We start from the raw sequence: 27,526 nt of genomic DNA on the forward strand, positions 1-27,526 counted from the left end.
TAGACATGTGTTAATTATGTTCTATACATAAATAAAATAACATTTAAATTGTCTCTAATAATGTAAGTGCACCATGAAACCACTGTATTTCCTTATGCTAAAATAAGCAACAAAGATTGTTATGATATTTTCGCTTTAAGAAATACTATTCTTTTTTTAACTTATGCTTCTCATTAACACAAAATAATGGGTAACCACAGATCTAATTGCCAGGGTTAGTTTATGCTTAATGACATGTGAAGTCTGCTCCTTAACTTCCAGAGAAATGTGAGCTTCTGAGTGTTTCCTTCTATTCCTTTCTTAAGCATGTGCAGCATTCCTGCCTCCTAAAGATTTACTATTTAAAAGGCTGTTATGTGCCTTTAATACTGGGGGGTCCTACTCTTCCTAGTCATTAGACTGGAAAGCCTATGTGTTACACAAACATTTGTTAAAATATTCATATACCAAACCCATTTCAAGACATACCTTAATACCCAGATGATCTCAGATTCTGAAAGTTACCAGGGATTAGTCTAATATTTTCCAGCCAAACCCCAGAGTTTTAGATACTGAACTGAACACGGTGTACCTGAAAGAGAAGAACAAATTGTAAAAGTGTAAATGTTAGGGGTGGCATGACCCAGAATCCAAAACTTCAGATACTTTTTCCTGAATCATCTTATTCTGTGACACTTGAAACCTACACAAACACCATTTCCTCCTGAGGCAGGAAGAAATTGAAATCTGGAAGGCTGAAAAATAACTTTCCCAAAAGCCTTTCTCTCACATCTCTGCTGCCATGTTAGATAGTAGGAAAAGTACAGGAGTGTGTGAAGGCCTGGATGTGAGCACCTGACAGTGCCATGCTCCTGGGTGACCTGCCACTCCAGTGAGTCACAGGGTGACTGCTGAGCAGGGCAGCCTGAGGTCTGGCAGCTGCAGAAGGAAACATGGAAACAACCTCACTGAATTCTCTGCTACAGCAGCACACCTGCATCCCCTCTGGAGCGATAAGCCGTGGGGGGAAAATGGCTTTGCCTTACCTGGTCCGTCCTTTCCTCTTTCTTTGTTTGCTTTTCAAACAGCACAAGGAAACAGATGGTCTATCCCTGGCATTGCATCTCACAATTTTGCAAGAGAAGTCTGAGCCACAGAATTTTGTGCAGGTTATGGTGAAGCTGGACATGGCTATCTATTGGCCAGTGTCCTTGATAGGACACAGCCACACAATTTCCAACATTTTGTCTGTGGTGTAAATGACCAGACAGAATGACTTCCACGGGCCTTCTGTTCTCAGAGTCCTTTCTAACTCCATCTTTTGGGATGAACTTTTTTTACTGTTCATGCTTGTTGCTTCTGTCTATTATTTCCCTTTCCCTGGATGTTACCATGTGGGATAAGCAATGCATACTGAGTACTGCTTAGATACAGCCCAGTGATCTGCCAGTGAATTCCTTCTGTGGGTGTTTGAATTCCCCAAGACTAACTTACAGATTTAATTTAGTCCCATTATATCACTGAAAGAGAATTCTGCACTTTCATTTTTCTCTGTCCTGGGATATCTTATGCTTCCTTATGCTACTCCCAAAAGCAGCTGCACAGGACATCATGCTTTGTGATGGTTTTATTTTTGGCTGGCTCATAATTAACTGTTAGCTGGTAAGTTAAAGTATTATTCCACATCCCTTGTCTAACACTACAGACTGACTGTGCAGCGCTTTAGAACTTCTTTTTTTTTATTATTATTTAAGATATTGCTATATTCTGAATAACTTAGAAAATTACTTTATTTGACTTTATTACATGCCACCACTGAGGACTCTTCAGGCTCCTCACGCTACCTGCTGTCACCAAGCTGATAAATATGAAACACTGCCTGTTGATAACCTGCAAGGAATATTATTTGCCTCAAGTGGAACAAGCTCTCCAGTTGTGACGTATTAGAGGGATCTTGACACCAACTGCCACCCATTAACATGCTAAGCAGCACCAAGGGGAAGAGCCAAAACCACAAACCCAAAAACTCATCAAAGCTTGAAGAAAACCAGTTTTACCACAGTGGTGTTGTACCAGCTGTACCAGCAGCTTATGCTCAGGCTCAGTATGTTCATCCTCAGGGCAGAGGTTACCTGCAGGACAAGTTACCTCTTGTGAAGTCACCACTTCACAATCTTTTTATCCAAAAGATTTATCCAGTCCTCACGACCTTTGCTTTCCCAGCTCCTGCTTTCCCATGGCAACAGAGAAAATAAAAAAATACAAAATATTCACAAATTACAGGATCTAATAACTTGTACCTTAGAAGAAACATATTACTCAGAGCTGATCTGTACATTTAGTCATTAGAGCCAACAACTCCAGCACTTGTTTTCCCAACTGTAGCACAAACTGCTCTTACTATTTTTTAAAAACACATGTATTGCATGAACACATAATCTATTTCTTGAGTTACCTGTTAATTTGGAGAGATTCTGAATTTGTTGCATTTATCATGAATAAATCCATCCACTGCACTGTCTCTCAACATCATTAAAATAAGGAATCATCTCTGCTTAAAAATGCAAAGAAAAATTTCCCAGCTGCATTATTTTCTCCTCTGGAGAAAGGATTTTGGGATATTTTTTAAAAAAGACAAAATGAAAACCAACATTGGACTGAAAGGACAAGAATTTCCTTTACCTTTTAAAAAATCAAATGCACAAATACTGACTCTCCTGTTACTTTGCCTCACTTCTTTGCAGCTAAAAGATTTCTTTAGGAAAACCAGTAACTGAAGGATGCAGCCAGTCTATAAAGCTCAGATAAGGTGAAAAAAATAGTTTTGAAACTTTGCAAACAAGTTGCTCTGAGCCAATTTTCCCACAGCTGAATCTTTGCCTTGTTTGTTCTCATCTCCCACAGGTAGTTATGGCATTGGCAATCTGAAATAACTTGCTGATATTCAGCATGTTGTTTTATTTCCTCTCCTATAATTGAGTTGTGCTGGTCTGACATTTTGATTCAGCACTGTAAAAGAAGGAGATCCAATTTACTGAAATTTCTGTGGTTGATTCAAAAATACTGATTCAATTTCTCAGGACATTCATTAAGGGAAACATACTTAACCTTACATTTGTTTGCAGAAACAAGTAGCCATTCATCAGGAACAAGAGGAACATCTCACTCTCCCTGGAATAAATCACAACTTTGGGCAGGGATGGATCTGACCTGAGGCTTGGTTTCCACAAGGCTTTTCTGTTTTGAAGTACAGTCCTATAAAAGCCATTGCAGAGCCACTTCAGTACTCTCTCAACCCTGCATCAACACCTAAAAGGTTTTCCACCAGCTCCACGCCGTGTGAGAGAAGAGGGAGAACAGAGGCACCAATAATGGCAAAGGACCAGGTCAATGCAAGGTTATCTGTGAAATCCAGATTATAATAGTAAACATGAGAACTGGCAACATAAAATGTTCATAAGACAGCTGCTCACTTTCCTTTATTTCTGGGGACAAAGGCTGGCTTTTCTTCTGCCCACCCTTCTGGAACAGATCCAGATTTTGCCTGGATGAGGGCTCAGGAGCAAGATGCTGCCCCATCAAGTCCATGCCCCTCTGCAGAAGTTCATCCACAACCAACCAAAGCCTGAACACCCCATTTTCCCTCAAAACCTTTAGGTCATACTGTGTGACCCAGCTGGCAAAATGTTCAGCACTGCTGATGGAGGAAAGAAAATAATCATGGTCCTTAATACCCTCTTGCCACCAGCTTCTTTTTAAACTGGGGGAAAGGGAAGCTGTGGTTTCATAAGTTACACTTCCGCTTTAGTATCCTGAAACATCAGATGCAAAAAAAGGTGCATCTCTTTGAACTTACACAGTTTCCACTAATCAATTTCACCACTCTGTTTTGCTGCTGCCATCAAAATGTACTCTCAGCATAGAAAGCAAGGCTCTTCAACAGTTTTTCTAAAGGATATATGTTGGAAAATGCATAGGAGTAATGGATGGGTCTAAAAAGATGTTTTCAAGTAGCTGGTTTATAATACAAATGAAACCTAAATTTCAGTATATTGGTCACAGACTTAGGGATTTCAGAAATGCCTGGGCAGGTTCTTCCCATAGAAAGGTATCTTATACACACTCTACACATATATCTGAATCACTTATCTCTACCTGTGTACCACACTCAGGAATTACAAAATGACAGGAAATGGATGCTAAGTGCAATAAACCTGCTGAGCACTAGAAACCAGCACCTGTTCCAAAGACCCAGAAATAAATGGTGTTGGGAACTTGGAGAGATCCTGATGGTGGTAGTTCAGATGAGGTTTTCAACTTTTTCAACTTCTCTCTGCAGCAGAAATCACTTTTTTTTGAACCAGACATCCTTCAGCTGGCTCAGATTCTCCAAAAGCCAGTCCATTGTAGAATCCTCTCATCCTCTGCTTTTAAACAGTATTAGTGGATCTCTACCCCACTATTCGGTATCGGTTAAAATATGTACTGTTTTCTTAAATTTCTAATGTTCCAAACAAATGACTATGAAAAGAACAAGATCACTTCAAAAATCTATTGGACAAATTTTTAAATTCCTCATTTCACCTTAAAAGACAGGATTCCTGTGAGCTTCAGGCTAACAGAACAGAACTTTAAAGCTTCTCATTTTTATTCCTAGGAAGTAGCTGAATTTTTATGTTTTTCCTTCCTCAATTTTTCCAAAACTTGAAGGATGTAACAGTTGTGAGGATCTCTAGCATTTGTCATGTTAGGAAAATAATTAAAACAGGCATTATTTTCATTCAGTAAAACTGTGACTTTTCTTCGGTCTTTCTTCCCTAATTTATAAATTGCAAAGGATAAAGCCTTCAGAAATTATACTTAAAAGTGATGAATTATGAAAATCATTACATACTTGACTGATTGTTTGGCAGCATTGATTAGGTATTTTCTACTTAGACTCAAAGTCAGATTAAGTAACACAAGTGAACAGGCAGTTACTAATATTGCAGGGATGACAAAAGCAGATCACTTTGCAGTGAGCTGCCATTCTGCCAGTGTGACTCCAAAGGAAGAAGCAGCCAGGCCCAGAACTGCCAGTGGGGATCAGCCAGCCTGGTCCCACTGAAATCCATCAGGGGCTGCTGCTCATGCTGCTCTGCTGGTATCTGTACACAAACACACTTTCTACATCCCACAGTCTGACAGGCCTATTTCACACAACTTCTATTTTGGCCCTCTGATTAGAAAAACTCCTCAACTTCAAGAAACAATAAAAAATGCTCACAGCAACTCCTGTGAGATTTAGTAGCTTCTGTATAGCTGATGGCACAACAGCCCTGAATTTGCTTTATGTGGTAATTTAAGCAATTTAAGCTTAAAATGTTCCCAGGGCAAAAATTAGGGCTATGTCTAACAAGTACATTAAGGCTTATTACGCCTATTTAGCACAAGGAGTCACCCTTGTTGTGACTGCACATTACATTTGAAAGCTGTTCTGGGCAGTGTGCTGATTCCCTAATCAAACCTGTGTGGGAGGTACTTTTTGGTGACATTTAGAAACCCTCAATTACAAAACAACTAGCTAAAGGGCAAAGGAATGGGTTTTCCTAAGCACAGTGACAGAAAACACAGACAGACATTGGACATAACCAAAGAATTGGAATAATTCTTTTTGCATTCTGTTTTTTACTTTTAATTCTGTTACTGTGGTGTCTTAAGAGACTCAAAATGAATAAGTAGTCCAGTATCTGAGAGGAAAATAACCTTGTTATTTGAGGAATCAAAGATTTTGAAATTGCCCAAGAGACAGAAATCAAAGATATTTTAAACTTGCAACATTCAAAATATCTAGTACATCTTGTTAATTTTAAGTATCTTTAGAATTTAAAAATTAAAGAAGTGCTGACTCAAATTTGTATGAAGTTAAAATAACTTAAATCTTTTTTTTTCATCTTCCATAAATCTTTTATTGGTGGTTCAAACTGAAGCATATGCTTCCAGAACGTTTATCTCATGGCTGGCATCCTCCAAGGAAACCAGATGGCAAAACTCATAAATCCTTTCCCTTCTGCTCTTTGACAGTCCCAGTCAAGAGAGTTATGAGGCTGGAAGATCAGGTTTATGTCCTGTTGTTATAAAAACATTTTCTTTATGCATCTGATGTGGTTTCAATTTTCTCCCAGTCCATAGTGGCAAACAGCAGTTTAATGAGATATTACATACAGACAGCTATTGGAAGAACATACACCACATTCTCTACTTCAACGGGAGGCACTGGTGTATTATTTCACACAAGAGCAGATGAGATCAGAAGCATTTTGGGGTTTTGATGCACAGTACCAGACAGCTACAGAGTTTAAATTTCAAGCATTATCACACAAAAAGATGTCACTCCCAAACAGTAGACAAGGATTCTGTCTTAACAAGTTGAAGTATAACTACAGACAAAATTGACATGGTAGGTAAATATTTTAGGCCTCATCTGCAAATGGAAGTTATAATGTCTACTGCCTTAATATCAACAGCATGGTTAAACAATTTTGAAATTCTTTTGATCACTCACCTTAAAGAACCCTCACAAGATGAAAAGAAATCATTATCATTAATGTTCATGATTTCAAGATTGAAAGCTTGAAAGAACTGACAACTCAAATATGACAGTTAAGACTATGTTGGTTGTTCCTAAGACTTCTGGGGAAATAAAATGTGCAATTAGAGCTCTTTGATTACCTGAAGGAAGTTCAACACTTCACAAATTAGTGCTCCAAACTGAAATACTACTGGAAAATTTTAGTTTGCTTCCCAAGAAATATTCCAACATGATTTGATGAAGAATCTGCAAAACAATCGTGGATGTTTATTTCAATTCATTTCAGTGTATACCAATGCCAGTGAAAACAGCTTCAATCTTAACTTCCCTACAAAAAATTATTCTTTATTAACTTCACCTTTTGTTAGAAAATTCTCCCATAAAAATAATTTCAAGATTCACAAGAATCTTCAGAGGAAACAAAGGTGGGGGGAAATGATAAATTGAAAAAAATACAACACAAATGCCAGATTTTATTGAGGTACTACATTCACATTGGTTTGTGCACTGAACAGTCACATTTGGCTAAAGACAACCATGTTCATGACATGAAGACACCACACTGAGATGGTACATGGGGAAAGCTTAAAATAAAGCTTGGTGAACATGGTGTGCCAAATTCTGCTCTGCTTGACAACTGTGTTACCTCACTGGAATTGCACAGGGTAGAGACCACTTGCATGAAAACGACTGAACAGCAGTAGCTGACATGTGCAAATCAAAACACACAACTTCTCAGTATAGCAACCATACACAAACACAGCCTGGCACAGCTTCAGATTGGCCTCTGGCTATCGACAGTGGTTGTAAGAGCCAGGAAACACCCCTGGAAGAGTGAGTCAGGTTCTCGTGGCTTACAGACACAGTCCATCCTTGTGGCTTAGGAAGTGTCTTGAAGTTACTTGGCTCTGTCAACAGCTTGTTTTGGTGGGGGCTTTGTTAGAGATGCAGTTCTGTATCTGCAAAATACCAATAACAGCTATGAGTTAGAGTGAACAGGGGAAGAATTTTTTCCTACAAAAAAATCCAGAACAAACCACACAGCTCAATCCATTTCACTGGCACAGATACTTCTTTCCAAGTATCTCATTATATTCCTAACCTTTATCAGGTGAAGAACAGCACCTCTAAAGGGCATTACTACAGCTATGAAACACTAAATGCCTCCTCTGGGGGTGTTTGTGTATGGGTGGCTCTGCTGCTGCTCCTCTGCTGGGCAAGTGAGAACTTCCCCTTGCATGTGATAAAGGCTCACACACAATGGTGCTGAAACAAAACAAAAAAGGTTTTGTAGCTAAAGACAGTCATTCATCTAACATTTCTATGCAGTGCCTCTTGGAAAATGCACCACTAATATCTACATCAAATCATGCGTTTAATTTCTTTTTAACAATAGACATACTCGCAATGTGTGCCTTTAACCCTGAAAGACACCAGAACATATTCCAAACTACACTTGAGGAATTTCTATACAAATAAATTGCTCTGCTGCTCATTAAAGTAGGATTGATTCTGAGGTAAAACACAACAGCTGTTGGTACAGATGGGTTCAGAAGCAAATGCTTGTCTGGATATGCAAAAAAATGGACATGCACTGAAGTCTGGCTGGACAATTTCAGCTAACTCAGCTACTGACAGAAGTTCTGAAGCATGAAATCTTGGACTCGAGGCAGATGACGACTAGCAGCAAGAGCATCCTAACCAGCAAAGAATATCAGTACTGGTTCACTGAGAGGAATGGTGCTCATCTGAATTATCAGTGATACTTTTTGTAGATTCTAATTCTAGATTATTTTCTGCTGGAGACTCTGAGGATGGTTACACATTCCTGATGAACTTCAATGAAAACCTGAGACATACGTGTAAAGTTAGATTTGTACACTTCCCCAGCACTGCCATCTGGCTGACAGCAGTGTGCCCTGGCAGCTGAGGAGGCAAACCCCACCCTGGGGTGCGTCAGACACCAATAAATAGGCAGCTGCTCAGAAGAGGGGGTTATCCTGCTGTATTGAGCCTTGGTGCAGTCTCACTGTAAATGCAGAGTGTGATTCTGGGTTCCACAATTTAAGAAGGATGTTAAGGTACTTGAAAGCATCCAGAAGAGACCAACAAAGCTGGAGAAAGGGCTGGAAGGACAGGTGGAAGCAGTGTCCCATGAGAACTTCCTAAGGAGTCTGGATTTGTCTGGTTCAGGGACAAGGAGGCTGAGGGGTGACCTCACTGCTCTGTCCAGCTTCCTGAGGAGGGGAATGTGGCCCTGGCACAGGTTGTCCAGAGGAGCTTTGGATGCCCCATTCCTGGAAGTGTTCAAGGTCAGGCGGGATGGAGCTCTGATCAACCTGGTCTACTGGAAGGTGTTCCTGCCCATGACAGCAGGATTGGAACTAGATGATCCTGAAGGTCCCTTCCAGCCCAAACCATGCTGTGATTCTCTGAGCTCTTCTCCTCGGTATCCAGTGAAAGAATGCATGGGAATGGTTCAAAGCTGCACCAGGGGAGGTTTAGACCAGACCTTAGGAAGCATTTCTTTACTATTTAGTCAGCTTCTTTAATTATACTTGAGGACTAGGTTTCTCCTTTTTAACTACAGTACATTGACTTTTATTCTATTTCACTTTTTTTTTTTTATTTCAGAACATTTCTCGAGGGCACAGAGATAGTTCTGAAAGGTAGTTTTAGCCTCAGAGTCTTGCAACCCTTCTCAGGGTGGTGTCATTCAAAAATTTTATTCATGTGCTCTTTAGTTCTTCAGCCAAGCTCTTACTACTTATCTGGGATAATGTGCCAGACACTTCCCAAGACATCCTTCTTCCCTCCAAAAATGCGCTTGAGAATGAGTCACTGAAAATTTCCCTTTGACTGCATTTTCATAATGATCTGTAATCACAGCCACTTGTTCCCACTTACCTGATAGGGAAAATTACCTTGACAAAGAGAGAAATTAGATTGATTTGTCATGATCTGTCTTCACAAAATCTGTGTCAGATTTTTCTTGTGCATAGCTCAACTTCTTAATAATTTAATGTATTATCACTCTAAGTTAGAAGCAATGCCTTCATCTGCCTAGCTCCTCTCCTTTCCCTTTGTAAAGCTAAGAGCTGTGTTTGCCCTTTTGCTGGAAAAGAGCAAGCAAACAAGCCTGAATTGTATGCTGAACTACACCAGGCACAAGGGGTCCCGTTCCTAATTAAAACTCAGTGAATTTGGCAGAAGAAATATGCCTGCTAAAGGAAATCTAATTGGCACCTGCAGCTTTCTCCCAGCAGTAGAAATTTGTAGCCACTGATGGGCTCTCTGGCTTAATGCTGCACTGTGAAGTGGCTCTCAATGACAGTTGTGGGTATGAAATCTACAGCAAGCACAGGTGAAAAGCAGGAGACAAAAAACAATGAGAGACCTGGAATTTCGACCAACATTTAGCCACATTATGTGTTGAAGTTCAGAAAAGATCCTTGCCTCCTTTTCCATTCTGAATCAGGAAGCAAAAAGGCCTCATAGGCTAAGGACATAGTTTTCCTGGATTTAGCTCCAAATGAGGTCTCAAGTATTTTCAGTCTTCACTACAATGCCAGCCTCATTTTGGCAACAAAAAAAAAAGTTGGGTAATTCATCCACAAAAAAAGCTTCCAGATATTTTGGTCTTTATATAATGCATGCATTCAAACCCTACCCAAGTCCTTTGCAGCTCTCTCTCAATCCTCTCCCTGTAAGCAACAGTGGGTTAGCAGGCACCCTATAAAACATCAGCCTCTCTACCACGACAGAAAAGCAGGCAAAGAGAAGCATGAGGAAATGAGAGGCTCATGGCCTTCAAAAAGCAATGCCACATTCACAGAGCTCAGCTCATCTCAGTACTTGGTGCCTGCATGGGATATTTTTGGATTTTCTCACTACAGACGGCTTTCTGACTGCAGGATCCATTTTAGTCTTTCCATGGCATTTTTCTCCCACAAGCCATTTCATTTGCAACAGCAGGAAAAAAAAATGTGTGGAGGTGGTTAGGAGTTTTGAAATTAGTTTTGTTACACTTCAGTATTTTTATAAGGACAAGGAGCCAAAATCAACTTGTTATGCCGATAAAGAGCTCTGAGAAAGATGCATTTGCACTTGGGATGCACAGTGTGGCTTTTTTTAAGGGTACAAGGGAAACAGGGAAGTCTTGACTCATTTACTTTCCTGCTCATTTGAAAACAACTGCTGAGCAAACAGGACCACTTATTTTTCTTGTGATAGACATTGCTGATCTGCAGCTATTCTCACATTCTGTGGCTGTTAAGGCATAAGCTTTCACCCCCTGCAGAAAGTAAAATGCATGTTTCATGCGATCTGAATCCTTTGCATTATTCATAAAGTCATCTTAAGTCTGAAGTACAACTCATCTGTATTGGGGTACATTTTAAACACTATTCTGCATGGTCTGTGCCATAGGCAGTTTGACCTTTACACATGATTTCAGCATAAAAATCAACTTTCTTGCAAGATAACTCTCTCCAGTTCTGTAACAGAATTTACCTGGCACTGATTCCTGCATCCTCAGGAAGAAATGGAAGACTAAACTGCCTACCAGAAACTTCACTGCTTTCACCCTTTGTCACACAGGAGCCTTTCTGGCAATTCATCACTAAAGAAATTCTTTTGATAAGTTACAGTGTCTGCCTCCTTAGTAAGCTCTGGTGCACCCAGGACAGTTCAGGGAAAGGACAATAACAGCATGAGGGAATATAATCTTGTCTGGCACATAACCATGACGGAGTATTCGGTGCCAGTAAATCTGGAAGAGATTTGTCTGGGGAAGGACTCGGTCCAAGTCTCTGCTGATACATCCCTGTGCAAGGACAGCATCAGGGCAGTGTATAAATTAATCAGCCAGAGACAGTTTGCTAGTGCTTTTCAAAAAGTTAAAAACCCACATAAAGAATAATTTATAAAATCCATGTAAAACAGAGCAGAGAGTATACAAATACAACACAATAAGATAAAAAGAAATGTTCTCATGGTACCTCTTTTCTTCATAACATTGGTAGAATCCATTCAGTGCCTCTGTCTTTAACATATTGAACTCCCTCTGGCCTCACTGTCTGTAAAACAAAGGCATTTTTAGAAGAATTAAGAGCATTATTCTTCCATCAGTTGCAAGTAGTAATACACAGATATGCCCACTGCACTAGAAAAACACAGTTCTTGGAATCCTCTACAATTTTTAGACGAGACAGATCGAATCCATTCCACTTTGCATTCTGGGGCCTTGGGGAGGCTGCAATTATAAACTTACTTGTGTTAAAAAGGAATAAACATCAAAGTGAAGAGCATTTTAAGGAAGCAGTGCTGTGGTATAAACTGGGTTTGTAGCAGGAAATCAGAAAGTCTCCTGAAAGAAATCGCATTAAAAATTTCCCATATTCAAAAAAACAGACCAGAATTCTCAAACTTTCATTCCTCTCCAAACACAATCAGTCAGTGTTGCCTTCAGTGCACCTTCAGCCAGTGACCCCAAAGCTCTGAGTGTGTGTAGGGAGGCTCACAATATTTTTTTGCGAGTGTTACCCAAGTTTTATAGAAAGATTAACACGATGACAGGAGCAGATAAAACTATTTTTAGTTAAGCATTTTACCTATTTGCCACAAAATCTTTAGTTCTGGCATCTCCTATCTTTTGAGTGTTTGGTTTTGAAGCTTAGTAGCATTTGAATATTGTTTTTCAGAGCACAGCTTCATAGGTTAACGTAAGTAATAGTTAAAATTCCAGCAGCTATCTGATACAGACACTTGCTTGGAGCAGAAGGTCAGGAATCTTTTGATTCAGTGCAGACAACTTGAGTTTGCCCAACAGACCAGAGTAACTAAAGCAAAGGCAGCCTGCAGTGGATCACTGCAGGAAGGGAAGAGAGAGATACTCTGACAGTTTTCACTGATCCCTGCTGGCAGCTGAGAAAACAAAACTCTAGAAGAAAATACTTTCCTAAATGCACTTTCAACTTTATTTTCTTTCTTACCTGATAGTCATTCTTTCATTCCCTTCCCACTTTTTTCATTCTGTTTCCAGTCCTTATTTTCTGCTACTATCCTTCCCGCGGTAGTCCCTATATCCATGAATACCAAGTCCTATTTGGAGTCTCTCCTCCCTTTTCTCTGCCCTAAATCTCAACGCTGTACATGAGTGCCCCTCTGCCAGGCTCCCTCTCCATCTCTCTCCCCAAGCACCAGGCTTCTGCTCCCCAGCCCACCCAGAGCCACTGCTCCACCTCCCGGCCCCCAGGACTTTGTCCATCCCCTCCAGCATCGCTGCCTCCCTGCTCTGCTGCTCCCAGCTCCATCAGTCCCATCCCTCTTCCAAACGCTCCCAGGAGCATTCAACTCCTTGAAGCTTCTCCTTTATCTGCCAGCTCCAAAGCCTCCCCCTGCTTTATCCTGTCATCTGATTCTCCTTGTGGAGCTCATCAATCTTCCTCCCAGGCCTACCTGTATTTCCCATTACCCTTTAGTTCAACACTGTCTTTGACCTCATTTTCCATTTTCCCAGGTGTGGGCCAACACAAAGAGACAGGAAAGATAACCTTAACTGGGCAGGGTACTTTTCTCCAAGCCAGTGTGTGAGGAAGGGATTGAAAGACAGATTCCCTATATCCAAAAAGGGATAAAAAGTTGAGAATGCTAATATTTTAATTTAATAAGAACCTGAAGCAAAGCAGATTGGGAAAGGGGAATTATTTGTTATTGAGGTGTTTTGAAAGCTGCATTTTATTTTATTTTGTTTGAATTGAAAAAACTGCAATTTGATTTCAAAAATGCAAGAATGGGATTTGATAGTTTAGCATTTAAAAAAATCTGCACAATAGTATTTAAGCTAAGATCGTAGTTGAAAACAATGGAATTATTTCAGCTGGGGAAAAAACAAACCCAAAAAGAAGAAAAAAGAATTCTTATCAGGTACAGACGAAAGCACTTTATTTTTCAAGCCTACAGCAGCTATGGGTATATTTGTAGCAAAAAACCTGATTCCTAATGAGCTGCAAAAATCTCGCTGCTACAAGAAAGTCTGGGAAATTTAAAAGCTAAGGAGTCCAATAAAGACATTTCAAAATTCAATCTGTTCTAGTGATGCGCCCTTCCATTAAATTTGAATTCCCAGCTTTCAAATGGAAATTTTCTTCATTTCCTAAAAAAAAGGGAAAAAAAAAGAAAAAAAGTGCTCTTTTTTTTTTTTCCCCATACAGAAATCTGAGGTAGATGACTGGCACAGATAAAAGTAGCCAAACTGGGAAAATTTAAAGCCAGCTACAAGAATACCATACAGTTGAAATTACTCCTAAACCTAGAAGGCAAAATTATGGGTGTACACTCCAAAAGCCAAGCAGTGCATCTGAGTTCAGACAGCAGCTATCTGCTTTCACAACCAACAGTCAGATAATTGTACTGAGCTAAGAAAAACAATGTGTGAGAGTTTCGTGCTTTTTCATCAAAATACCTGAATATTTAATATATGTGAATAACTCCCCATGAGGAATCTTTAAGCAAGGAGAGAAACAGGGACAGAAAAGTCATCTGGCTATTTTTCAAGCTGTGTTTTTCCTTGTTATGAAATGAAACCATGAACTTTTGCATATTATGATGTCACTGCTTTGCAAGAGCAAGGAATTAATAACTTCTATTAAAGCACATCTTCCCTAGCACTTATGATTAATTTACAAGGCCACAATTTTTTCACACTCCAACCCAAAGGTCCCTGTCTGACTCTGAACACATTTACAGAGGTCTTCCTGAGCTAAATTTTAAGGGAAAAGTATTAGTTATCATCATAAAATGTAATTTGCTATTCATACTTTGCAGTGGCATGGAACACTTCATCTCAAAGGTCTTTCCAGACCTGGCAGAAATACCAGGGCAACTCAGAAAATGTGTTCAAAAACTGTTTGGGTTACCAAGGTGGAGAGACTCTCTCCACCTTTTATATCTCTGATGGCAAAGCCCATTCTCAGGGGCCAGCAGAGATGATCACTCCTCTCTCATCAGCTGCCTGGTCAAGGCAAGTGTATGTGCACCTTGCTCAGAGTCAAGGTGTGCCTCTGAATTTCCCCTTTTCTGCCTGTTTACCACTCCCATCCTGACAATTATGCAATATTTACTCAGTCTTCTTTATCTTGCACTGTGGGGATGTTCCAGCATTTTTCATTCAGCCTTAACAAAACATTTGAAATCCTGTGTCTTCCTAGCTTCCCACATTTTGAAGGGGATAAACCATTTGCACAAAGAGAAGCTTTTTGTTAAAAGAACAAAGCACATGACCAAATTCCCTTTCACCTTGAATAAATACATCATGTTTTCATGTTCAGGGCTTGGATTTCTTCAAGCCTTCTTTTACCACTATTATATGTCCCCAGCCTTCAACTGGGAGAAAGAAAAACATCTACAATGAGTTCAATAAAAAATACTTTCTTTTGTAAAGAGCTTAACAAGCAACTGAAATGCAGGATCTTCATTTATATGTGTTTGCCTGCACATGCTGTCTTGCATATTGTGGATCAACTCTGCACTCTACAAATAGAAATGTCTAACTCCAGAAACACTTAGGTATCTCTTCCTTGTCTGCACCAGTGGCTGAGCTCATTTTTCCTGAAATTCAATGCTCAGATAAAAACGTAAATTTTTGCTAGGGCTAAAACATCCTTGGCTAACTCAAGAGCCCAATCTCTAAGACTCAGTGCTGATGCTATGGAAGATCTGTGCTGATGCTATGGAAGACCATTTGTTTAAGGCTAAACAGAGGCAAATTCCAGTTGATATGTCTTTTGTAGAATCAGAAACTTTAATAAAGGGCTTCATATTCAATTTATTGTTCAATTTATCATTGATCTGGAAATTATTTCTGTAAAAATTCAACCACTCCACTTCTGTATTTAGGAGATCTAGGATGAGCCCAAGAACAATGACCAACTTTTGCTATTACGTGAGATAGGAAAGGCATAAAAGAACCAATTGTGTGTTTAATGAGATATGAAACTCCAACTGAGCTGAGGTATTATGGGTGAAATTGAATATAATAAAAAATGCTGCTTTCAAAAACGTGTGCTCTCTGAGTGCTCCAGGGATGCAGATGTTGCACAACAACTAAAGTGTTACACAGCCTTCATCTAAAGGCAAAATTATGCTAGTTCAGAAAAAGCTGTGTTGAACTGAGTTCATACTTTAAACTCATGGCCCACAGGCCTGCAGCTTTCTGAAGCATCTAAAAACTGTTTTAATTTTTTAATTTGTTTTTATTGCTTATGTACAGTTATCCTGCACTCTCAGAAAACTGAAAGATGAGGAGAGAGGCTGTTTTTATTTTCTCCAGGGCTGCAAGCAGCTAACCAGCCATCTTGTCAGACACTCAGCCCTTGCATGACTTCCATGCAAAAGAAACCCAAGTATGATGAAGGCAAGCACTCAGGCTTGTCAGTGAAATCCTAAAACATTTCCAAAGATCTCTCAACCTTGGCAAAGCAACTGGCTTTCAATTTCCAGCAACCCACCTCACCAACACCAAAGCTATGAGAATTTGGATGTGAAGTAATTTTCATTTGAAGCAGCCAAAGAAGCAGAATAATAAAAGCAAAAAACACAAGATGAGAGCAGTCAAAACCGTGTTTAAATACAAAGGAATTTGTCCAAGCAAAGCTCCAAACCACACAGAAGCTGGCTGGAAAAAAGCAAAGATTCCCTCAGCTTCCCAGCCTCGTAAGGTTTGGAATTGTGGCTTGGAATGCCTACATGAATGTTGGGTCATCAGTGCAATGCTGTTCACCTCATCCTAGAAAGAGAGGAACGGCCTTTGCCACCCAAGCAGGATGTGTGTTTGCAGCAGGGCTCGAAGCCGTACAGAAAGATCGAATTGCTTGGCAGCAGTGGTGCAGTAGCACCTGCCTCCTTCCCAGCTCCTCACGTGCCAAACATGTCTGGCACAAAAATAAAAGGCATGAGAAATACAGAACTGCTGTCCTGGCAGTGGATTAAGAGCTGGTGCCAGAGCAGGAAAACCTGAGGAAGAAATTAAACAGCAACACATTCAAAAACATAATGCCTGTTTATAATTCAGACACAACCATCTTGTAGAAGAGCACAAGAGCATTTTGTTCATCCCACCCAAGAGTTTATTTAGGCTGTTCTAGCTAGCAGGTCTTAATTCCACTCTCTCTCCAGGACAAGTGTGAAGTTTTCAATTTGCAGATTAGTAGCAGTTTGCTGAATGTGTGACTTCAGCAGCTTGCTCACCTCACACAGCTACAGAGGGAGGCTTTGCAGTTCTGACAGCTCCATGAACCACTTTTAAACCAAAGCCTGCATTCCCTGGAGAAGAAAATTACAAATAGGAAACTTGATATGAAGTGGACCATGTTAACTAGACACTCAGGAGGGGGCTTACTGCTCTATAATAAGCTGTAATTACAGTAACTCATTGATCATTTACTGCCATGCAGGTGTAGAAGCATTTTAAAATAACAAGTAAAGAAAACTTGAGCTGAGGGGACATTTTTCCTAGAATTATTCCCCTTTTTCAACTTGTTGAATTTCCAATGCCTACATAACTACAACATTCCTTTTATTTCCTACAACGTTAACTGGTTGAACTGCTGAAGCAGTTCATTTAAATATTTAGGAAGTCCGAGAGGAAGGGTGAAACTTATCACACCCCATCTTGCCAAGGGAGATTTCACAAATGTAGTGAACTGGAGCAGCAGCAGCAGCAATTTTCTCATGTGAGTGGGTTAATGCTGACTACATGCACTGTTCCTGCAGGCATCTGCCAACACAGTCTGGGCACAAAGGCATTGGACTACTGCTACTGAAACAAAGAGTTTTAGATTTCAAAGTCTGGATCCTATGCCAGGAAGAAACAAACAAAACAAAAAAAGACCTCTCTCTGTCACAAGAAAGTACACTTAAAATCTCTCCTGAGATTCTTATTCCTAGAATGAATCACTACTATATGTTTATGTGCTCTTGACAGGAAATCCAGAGCAACTAAATCAATAAGTCTTCCTGATAAAGGGGCTAATTTACCCTCACTCAGTATTGCAAACCTCTACATTTTTCCTACTACTAAATAAATATACTAAGCTCGTGCTAAATGTTTTGAATTTGGTGCAGATTTCATAGATCAGGCATACAGCAGGATAGCTTGATTATATCTTGACACTGCCATCAGAAAGAAAACACACACTGTTGGATTCCTCCACATCCATTTAAAGCAGAGTAAGGCTTTTCCTCTGCAGGTATAATGCACATCAATAACAACTGGTCTTACCTGCTGTCTGTAAGCTCAAACCAGTATCAAGTTTGCTGCGTGGCTTGGTGCTGATAAACAAATAACAGAGAACACACACAGTGATGATAAAAGCAAAGAGGACCACTGCTGCTATTGACAGGCCCACGAGTGCTCCAACACTAAGAGAGAAAAAAAAAAAAAAATTAAGTGTACAAACAGCCTGGAGGACCCATTAAAACAATGGTCAAGATGATGTCTGGAGTTTACTTGTACTCGGGCATGGGAGTAACTGTGTATTCTACTGTAAACCAAAGTTCAGAGCTCAATACTTCAATTGCATAAACTGCAGTTCTTTCACTGCCCTCAGAAGGGTCAATGTCATCACACAGCAGTTGAACGCCTGGCCCTCAGTGACATTTCATGCATTTTACTCCCGAGTCTGACTTAAAGTGTATTTATGAAAATCAGAAATAACTCCATGCAGTAACTGATATCAGTGAGATAAAAAGTTCTTCAGTGCACACACTGAGAGGGATTCTAGGGTTCCAGGCAGCTCAAAAAACATTACTATTAAAGCTGTATTTTCAGTCTAAAATGCCATTTGTATAGTACAAAAAGCCATGCAATCTATGTTATTAAATTCTGTTAGCAGCTCTGCAGAGCATGGTGGAGTACTGTGATCACTGTTGTGCCTTTGCCTTAATGAAATAAATCTCCAGTCAAGACTGGAGAAATTCTCCCATTATCTTTGTCACAGTAAAAGGAAAACTCAAGCTGAATTAGTTTACTCACAATATCAAAGGCATCAAAGAAGCAGGAATTAATTAATCTGGAGGCCAAACATACCGTACTTTTATCAAGGTGCTATCCTGCAGAATAAAAGCTACTTTATACATCTCCCATGGGCATACAGTGAGACAGTATGTGTATATACAGAAATCTCTCCTGATTTCCAACCCTTATTTTCAAGTCTTGTCCCAACATAAAATTGTCATGATGAAATAAAGGACCCAATGTAATACAGTCTAGCTATCATTTCCTACACTCTCCTGGGCCATTTGATGCCTTCCATGTTCCAGTCCTCTATTCTACAGTCCATGACAAAGATCCTGACTTCTGGTGAAATTAAACAGCAGCCTTTTGGTCACAGATGAGGAGTCTGAGGACTGAGAATCCTTATACTACTGCTCTGGTATATTTACAATTTTGACAGACATCAAAAGGACAGAAGAGAGATGAATGTCTTGAATTCTACAAGCTCCATCCTCTAGTCATAAAAATGCCTTTATATTTCACTGCTATCAGGGAGAAGTCAACTCTACTGTGGCCTTGCAGGAAGATGAGAAGAATTGTGCCTTGGGATGTTTTTATGAATTTTACATTCAAGATACTGCAAAGCTTCTCTACAAGCTCCCACAGCACCAGCACACAGATATGTCCACAGGAGAAATTCTTAAAATCAGCAGGATGAGAACAGCAAATATTGCTGTGACTTTCACATGAGGTTTTCATTAGTTACTGGTCAGAATCGGTAATGAAGTTTGGGCAACATTTAGCTCCATCCACAGCTAAAATAATTTGTTATCAGCAAAATGGTTCTTCAAAGAACAGCTTTACTCTTCTGAAGATTTTTCATGGTATTTATCATCTGCATTAAATAGGATACCCTTATGTGTTTGTGCATATATGTACATATTAAGCAAATTTTTCCTTACTGTTTTTTGGCTCAAACAAAATTTGCAGACAAGCAATATTCTGCTTACTATGGACTCTGAATATGACCTACACTCAGAGATCTCACCTGGGTTTTGGCCTTATTTTTTATTTGCACTTGGAACACCTTGACCCAAATAGACAAAACAGAAGAAATACATATCACAGAAGGCTGAATAACCACAGAACCATGTGATACAACCAAGGCTCTTCAGAAATACTTATTTGTGCATTTTAATCATATCAAGCTTTATTGTAAGATTCCATTTAAATTCCAGCCCACAATGCAGGAATAAGGAGGTTGCTCACCATTATCCAAACATTAAGCAGAGTCAGCTGCCCTAAAGCCAAATAGATCAAATACATATTAATGATTATACATTTTTCTATTTAGATATCTGTTACTTCTTGGTTGTAGCTCTCTTCCATGCAGTTGTAGAAGATGACATGGACAATACAGTTGTGTATTGCAGAGCACAATGCATCTTCAGTATCACTACACAACTTGTATAAGATGCTTTGGGAATTACAAAAGGAAAAGACAAGAAAAACCTGAGGAACTCTTCAGGTCAAAGACTCATCATAGGTTATATGCTAGAAGAAATGTTTATCATGCTCCAGCAGCAACATGAGAAGATCTCACCAGCGTCACAAACCAAATAGATACTCTGATTCCACTTCCTGAATGAATCAGCAATCAGAACAATGTGTACTTACTCTTTTTAAACACACAATGTTTCGATACCAGATTGTTCTCAAACTGCTGAAGCCGTCAACCCACAGACTATAATTAAGTTCTATAAGATTAATTTTGGTTGAAGTTTGGGGATGGAGGGTTGTTTCTTAATTTATCTAATTCTGAGAAATTTAATATGTCTTCCACAGCTCTGAATACTGATGTTTCTTAACCAAAATACAATATTTTCTTTCATTCTTTACATGTTAAAGCTGTTATGAGAAACAAAATACAAAATAACTATGATCACTGACTACTTTAACAATTACACTTCTCTGAAAATAAAGACAATCTTACAGCATGTCCTCTAGATTCTACAGCAATTGCTATGGCGCTGCATATCTGCTTTAAAAAGTCCTTGCTAAAAGCATTTTGCCACCTTCCATTCTTTACCTCAAACACTGTCTGAAGGCCATCCAGCAGTCACATGGTGACAGTCTATAGGTCTCAGGGTGTGTCTTCAAGATCAGTCTTCTGACAACAGAGACACTAAACAAGCAAACTAAAAAGTCTCTCTTGCCCACAGCTGTGGCCTCCTTAATGAGCAAAACCTCCTGGATTAACAACCCACTCAACCCCAAAGCAAAGATCTGGCATAAAGATGGCAGTAAAGGCCGTGGGGTAGCCCTGAGACAAACAAAGCTAAGTTTGGTAGGAGATCCAAACAGAACTCTCCCAAGTTATTTTCCACATAAAGATAGAGCCATACCACACATTTCACTGCCGTTACACTGAGTGCCACATCCAGGCCTGCAGCAGAGCCAAAGGCTTCACTCAGCAGAGAGGCTCCACTCTGCCAGCAGCCTCCCCAGGGATCCCCAGGCTGTGTCCAGAGAGCTGGCTCCATCAACTTGTCTGTCAGTGGATGCTCAGCATCACACACCTACAGTTATTTTTAGTTCATAAAATTAGTCCATCCACACCATCAAAAGCCAGGGAAAATTTAAATATTGGCTAAGCAGAGGCAGTATTGCCCACTGATAGACTAAAAGGAAGCTCATGAGTCACCCGGATCCGAGTAAATCAAATGTTCCCAATGCCATTGTTGCAGTGACGTGCCGTTCATAGTATTTGCAAAGCACACAGATAAATATTCTCAAGAGACTGGAAGAATGGGCACAGAGAAACAAAAGACTTGCTATTTTAAAAAGCCCAAACAGATGCCTGAAGGTTGGTACAGCCAAGCAAAGCTTGGCCTCAGTGTTAAGCCACCATGGCTCTATGGGTATTAATTAAGAAGGCATTTTGAGTAAAACTTATATGTGGCTTGACAGAATTTTAATCAAATATGTATTATTACATGCAACTTAAAAGATACAGCTTTGGAATGGATATTAGAATTCTATCTGATTCTGAAAGAGGCTGTTATAAAAATAAGACTTCATAGAAGAGTGACAAAAATAAGCATAAAATATTTTAGAACAAAGAGAAACAAAAAGGCTGACTGAATGCAACTGCTGCAGTTCAGTACAAATACCACATGTTCAGCATTTCTCCCCTTCCACTCAGCTTGGGAGGTAAAGCAGATGTGATAACTGCATGGACATGCACACTGCTCTGGAGGCTGAGCTGCTCAGTGTTTGGCTCACTGGGTGTTTTTATATTTTTTGGTGTTTTATAGCATCTGTGTTTTGTGGATTCTAAAGCTGAATAACCTTCTGATGAATGCTGCCTTTTCCTAATGGTGCCTTCCCTGTTCCATGGACTCCTGACAACTGTAAGAGACAGCAAAATGCATCCTTCCCTCCTCTTTGAGAAAATAAGTCTTTCAAGATCTATGATTTTAAAAAACCCCAAACTTCATTATTTTATTTAGCAAAAAAAAGTATAATTCAGAAATTATTAATATTAATTACATACAGAAAATAATAATATTATTAATTATATAGAATACATTCTGCAGAAAATGTGAAATGAGTCAGAGTTGCTCAGTAGTCTATTATCTGTGATAGTCCAGCAGCTCCCAGTACAGCAGGTGTTAGGATGTTGTCAACTATTGCAGTTTTTGCAGAAGTGGGAGGGGAAAAGAGGGTTCCATGTTGCTAAGGGAATGGGCAGTGTCTAGCTCTAAGCATAGTACGGGTAGTAGAGATTTGGCAAGAAAAAAGAAGAGCATAGGCCAGCAAGAAACTATTGCTTTGGGTTGCCGAGGTGGCTGGCTTCTCCATGAACTGCTTCAGTCAGAGCTGGATGCCAAGGGGTCTGACCGTGTCCCTCCCACTGCAGGAAAATCACAAAGGAAACGTGCAAGAGTTTCCTGCAACTCTACCTGGTGAGCCACCAAACTGAAGGAATCCCTCAGATACCACCAACCACTTGTGGCGCAGTCAGTCACAGCTTTCAAATATCTGGGGGGAGTCAAGCAAATGAAGATTCAGGAAAAGAACCCCCAAGTTCTGGAGTACAGCAAAACCTAAAACAGTTCCCCCATCACAGCCTCCTCCTTTCCCTTCCATCTCCAGACTTACCTTGACTGGTTTGCCTAACTCTTGTTTAGTTTTAAATCTTAAGGGTTTCAAGTCTTAAAAGTGTGTCCTCAAAGCCTGAAAGAAGCATTTTAAGGATTATTTTATCATGTGGCTGTTACCAACCAATATCAGTAAGAGTCTAGAGATCACCAAAACATTCTGAGAGGGCAGAAAAAATTATTTTTATGTTTTCTTTAAACTACTAATTGAACTGTCATGTGAAAACGTATACAGTTTTCAAAATGATGCAATACTGTAATGTTTCCAGTGTGTTAATAACTAAAAATTATTCTATTTGTGGCTGAAAACACTTAGAGGAAGTGATTCAATTCTAACCACCCAGTAACTTTGCTTACAGAGGTAAATTGTATTTATTCACCTATTTTCTACAATGAATATAGTCATTTATGGCAGAAGTTAAGCACAACCAAAACTCCACTAATGGCAATTTCCATGAGACCTTTTAGCAGCTTAGGGCTACTGTAGAAAGAAGGAAAAAATCCTTAATTTTCAAAGTTTGGGCCCAAATTTCTGACTTAGATGAAGGCCAACCAGCCACTTCTCATACCCACAAAATCTTTTTAAAGGAGGAGCTTTCAGAGAGGTATTTCATTAAAGCCTCTCCTGGGATTCAGTTCTTGGAGGTAGATTTTGAAAAGACCAAGCTTTAAGAGTCTTCACTACAACATCCAGATGAGATGTTGTGATGCAGTATTAACTTACTCCTTCAGTTTTTCTGCCATCTTGAGAAGGTTTTCTGTGATTGAAACACTCAAAGGCTATGCAAAAATATAGCATTAAAACAGAGTATTTGATAGCAGAAGTGTAAAAAAGGACACTTGGAGGGGTCTTCTCACATCAGAGAAGCCAAGTAATTGTGTGTCTGTCACAGAGGTGGATGGCTGGAGAGCCCCACAATCGACCCACTCTTTGCACCAGACAAAGTAGATTTTAGATAATAATGCATTAAATATTAGAGCAGATAATTTAAAGTAGTAAGTCCACAGTACTGGACAGCATTAACTCAGGACCCCTGAGGGAATTAACACGTGGAACTGCAGAGCTGCTGGCCGAGGTGCTGAGGGTGTCTGGCTGCACAGTGCTGAATCTGAGCCTGGCTATGGTACCCAAGTTCATCCTCCCCAAAAAATGAGGGACAGGTCCTTTGATGGTAAAGCCTCTACCCCCAATCATCTCGTTACCATGCTTCACCCCACAGGGAGCTGATGGCACTTGCAGCTTCCTGACATAAAATCTTTAATGAAAGGATCAGCATGAGGATGAGGGGAAAACACAGCCTTGTTAACCTGCTGGAGTCTATGAAGTGTCAATAGGCACATGGATAGAGGAACCCAGCAGAGTTATGTGTCTCAAAAAGCCTTCGGACAAAGCCCTGCACTGAAAGTGGGGTTAAATAGACTGATTTTATACAGGATTAGGGAAAGGTTTTGCTACAAATTTAAGGCTGCTTAAAAGCATAAGGAGCAAAGTGCAAAGCTTAAGTGGTCTCTTTTCAGTGTAAAGAAACGTCACTGAGACTAGTTTTTGTTCATATCTTCATCTATGACCTGGTGAAGAAGGAAATCTGAGTTTCTCATGATCCTAAGCCCCTACAAGCAATCAAATGCTGAGAGCAAGGAATATTACAAGACTTACAGAAAACTGAGTGAGCAAGCCAAAGTGATGTACATGAGTTTCAGTGTAGATAATGTAATGTATAAAGAACAAAACCAAGCCTACATAGCAATAAACTCAGAACAGACAGTTCTGAACTCGAGAAAAGTTTTAAAGTCTTCAGTGGAGTCAATGTGATCTGGCATACAAAGACATTAAGGCATTGGCCACCAACAGAATGGAATTGAGAGTGAGACTGGAGGCAACATTTGGCCACTCTGTAGAACCTTGCCACACCCACACCTTGGGCATGCAGCTCCAGATCATGCACCTCCAACATCAGCTCTGTGGAGTGAAAAACAGTATGGATGAGATGGAACCAAAACAATCGGTGTGACACAGCATCTGCCTCAAGGATAATCCAAAAGCTGTTCAGTTTGGAAAGGTGAAAGCTGAGAATAGATGCCCCAAATGCTCACAACATTTTAAACACTGTGCATAAACTGAACCTGCAATTGCTGTTCACCAAATCTCACAATCCAAATACTAGAGGGCACTCAGGAAAAGTAGTAGGGAACAGTATAAAACAGCTAAAAGGATCAATATTCAAACAGTAGGTAGTGACTGCTGCCACCAGGGTTGCAGAAGCAGACGGTATAAGCAAGCCCAGAAGGGGATTTGACAAAATCAATGATAATAACAAGTCCATAAGAAACAGAGTGGAAGCCCCATGCAGAGGTGTACTAACATCCTGACACGGCCATCCTGGATGCTGTGGAGCCCGAGAGGAATCAGGCACAGAAAGCAGCCGGGCTGGCTGAGTGCAGCCCTCCCTGCCGCTGCTGGAGATCCAGCCAGAGCCAGGTGGATCCCTGCGCTATCCCGGGAGAGCACCAGGCTCATTACCTGCCCCTTTCCAGTGGAAGGTTGCGTAGTGCTTTATCTTACATGGAAAAGTAGCTCAAGTCGCTGGGAACTTTACGGCACGCAGCATCCTACGCGCTCAGGCCCCGCGACAGCCGCTCCCCTCACACCCGAAGGGCGGGAGACGCTCCGGATGCTCTGCCAGAGGCACCGAGCGTTTCCCAGCGCTTCCTATCCAAGACCACGAGTTATTTCCTTCAGAAACTACCCCGGCATGAGCAAGAGTCGCTCTGGGCTGAAGATGCAGCTCTACCGCTACTCTCGGCGGGACAAAGGCAGCCTGAAAGTGGCCGGCTCCAAGTACCTCACACACACCCGAGCCGAGCTCGGGCGACCGCGGGTCTCCCGCCCGGAGCTTCTACCCCGGCAGGCACCGCCGCTCCCTTACCTGAGCCACCACATGTAGCTGTGCTCGTAGGGGAAGAAGCTGTGGGGGTCATCGCAGCAGTACTTGACATCCTGGAAGCCGCAGCAGAACACGGCGCGGGCGTCGCCGCCCGCCCGCGGGCAGCTGAACCCGCTCACCAGCACCTTGTCGGCGTTGAGGTAACTGCTGCACTCGGCGCTCATGGCGCGGCCGCCCGCCCGCTGCACGCCCGGCGCCTGGGCTCGGTGGCACCCGGGCGGGAGGCGAGGCGAGGCGAGGCGAGGCGAGGTGGCTGTGGCGGGCGGAGCCGGGCGGGCAGGGGGCTGCGCTGGCGGCGGGCACCGCCGCGCCCACTGGCCCCGGGGCTGCCACAGGGCGGGGAGCGGCGGGAGCTGCCCGCGCCCTCAGGGCCGGGAGCGGAGGGCGGGAGAGCGCCGTGAGGGGCCTCTGCGATTTCAGAGGCTGGGGTACGGCTGCACCTCAGCGCTGGGTCCCATGTGGAGGAGAGCTTTTAGGGGTTCGTCCTTACTCATAGCCTGGGTGTGGTCTCAGGACGGGCAAAACAGGGAGAGCATGGGGAGGGATCAGACTTCTGTAAGACTCAGGCCCCCTTGGCTTGATGAGGGGGGAAAGCTCCAGATAAAAACCAGGCTGAGCACTTAAACATGCCCTGCACAAAGTGAGAAGATGAATGACAGTGATGTGGCTGGTGCAAAGACTCTGGAAAAGGGGAGATCAGGAGATTACGAGTGTTGAATATCAACAAAGAAACAGGGTAGATGACAATAAGATTTTGTGAGAAGTGTAAGTTCATCCCTTGAGTTGTTCTGATGAAACCAGATATAATCAGGTCAATTATTTTCATGATGAAATTGAGGATTGACTTATTTGAAATGTATAGAGGAAAATGATCTACCAAAGACCACAAGGCAGCCTTTTCACCTCAGTTGTGTCAATAGTGTCAGTACGTGTTAGGATTTAATTGTGTGTCTTGTGTTATTTGAGATTAAGGGACCAATCTCCTGGTCATTTGAGTCACAGAGATATGGGGGGTGTTTTTCTGTGTTTGAGGAAGGTCTCTAATGAGGGAAGGATAGCTGAATCTCAGCTCAAAAGCCATCAGTTGTTTGCTCAGATCATGAGTATGGATCAGTCAGCTAAACAACATGTGGTATGGTTGAAACTAAGAAGTGCAGGGGTAAATGTCATGGATTTGGAACCTCATTCAAGACTTTGTGAAGTTGCCAATCCTGTGTTTGCAACAGAGACCTAAGTAAGTCTTACAACTTCCCGGGGTGGAGAAATGTCCAATACCAGTCTTATTGGTATTAATCTCTTGAAATGTGTTTATGTACCTTGTTCAGTTGCTAATAACTGTTTTCTTCCAAAATGTGAATTGCCAGCCTTGTGTTTCTCTCTGATTCTCTTTATCTGTCTGGGATTGTTTTTTTCTTTGTCTTATCATTTCTTGATCTGTCTTCACTGAGGTTCTGTTCATACCTGAATTCAACAACCAGGGCAGAGAGTCATGAACCCTGGAGTCATTCAGTTCATGTTTTCAAGTGAGCATTACCAAATCAAGTGGTCAAGAGACTTTCAGGAATAGACAACATTCTTGGTTATTTTTGTATTTCACACTGCTGTTTAACTTTTGGAGATTTTTCTCTCATTAGTCAGAACTCAGATAACTATTTTCCTCTCAGAATTATTACTGCAGTGATGTGGAACAAATAAAATTACCTATCCCAGTTTTATGCTCAGTCTTACACAAACTTGGACTCATACTTGATGAGTATAAGGTAGACCTGTGTCAGAGTTGGAGTAAAGGTGGATCCTTTGTCCAAACTTAAAGAAATTTCATTTCAAAGGAAGCTGAAATGTTCTGGGGTGACAACATCTTTTTTCGTTTGTT

The 27,526-nt window shown here is 41.0% G+C and overlaps 1 protein-coding gene across 4 annotated transcripts; it reads right to left on the reverse strand.

Annotated features, from left to right (window-relative positions):
- Positions 1-287: 287 nt before the first annotated feature.
- SHISAL2A (shisa like 2A) lies at positions 288-26,055 on the reverse strand. 4 transcript variants are annotated; one of them, XR_005257879.1, is made up of 6 exons: positions 25,636-26,055; positions 17,832-17,971; positions 11,551-11,628; positions 7,409-7,509; positions 6,691-6,796; positions 288-571 (listed from the first exon to the last, which is right to left on the reverse strand). XR_005257879.1 is itself a non-coding variant. In XM_038145122.1 (4 exons), the coding sequence occupies exons 1-3, from the start codon at positions 25,815-25,817 to the stop codon at positions 11,597-11,599; spliced, it is 354 nt and encodes a 117-aa protein (XP_038001050.1). In that variant the 5' UTR covers positions 25,818-26,055; the 3' UTR covers positions 7,012-7,509; positions 11,551-11,596. The 4 variants fall into 4 exon arrangements, 1 of the variants encoding a protein (XP_038001050.1); XR_005257881.1 differs by lacking the exon at positions 6,691-6,796 and having other exon boundaries at positions 290-571; XR_005257880.1 differs by lacking the exon at positions 288-571 and having other exon boundaries at positions 5,116-6,796.
- Between the last annotated feature and the right edge of the window lie 1,471 nt (positions 26,056-27,526).

This window comes from Motacilla alba, chromosome 8 (assembly GCF_015832195.1).
Source record: "Motacilla alba alba isolate MOTALB_02 chromosome 8, Motacilla_alba_V1.0_pri, whole genome shotgun sequence".
Lineage (NCBI taxonomy): Eukaryota > Metazoa > Chordata > Aves > Passeriformes > Motacillidae > Motacilla > Motacilla alba.

Excerpts from the sequence above, each read along its gene's own strand:
- SHISAL2A (XM_038145122.1), bottom strand. The coding sequence starts at position 25,817 with ATGAGCGCCGAGTGCAGCAGTTACCTCAACGCCGACAAGGTGCTGGTG. Across the intron at positions 17,972-25,635 it reads AGCTACATGTGGTGGCTCAG|TGTTGGAGCACTCGTGGGCC; the intron begins GTAAGGGAGCGG and ends TTTCTCTCTTAG. Across the intron at positions 11,629-17,831 it reads TTTGAGCTTACAGACAGCAG|ACAGTGAGGCCAGAGGGAGT; the intron begins GTAAGACCAGTT and ends TTTGTTTTACAG.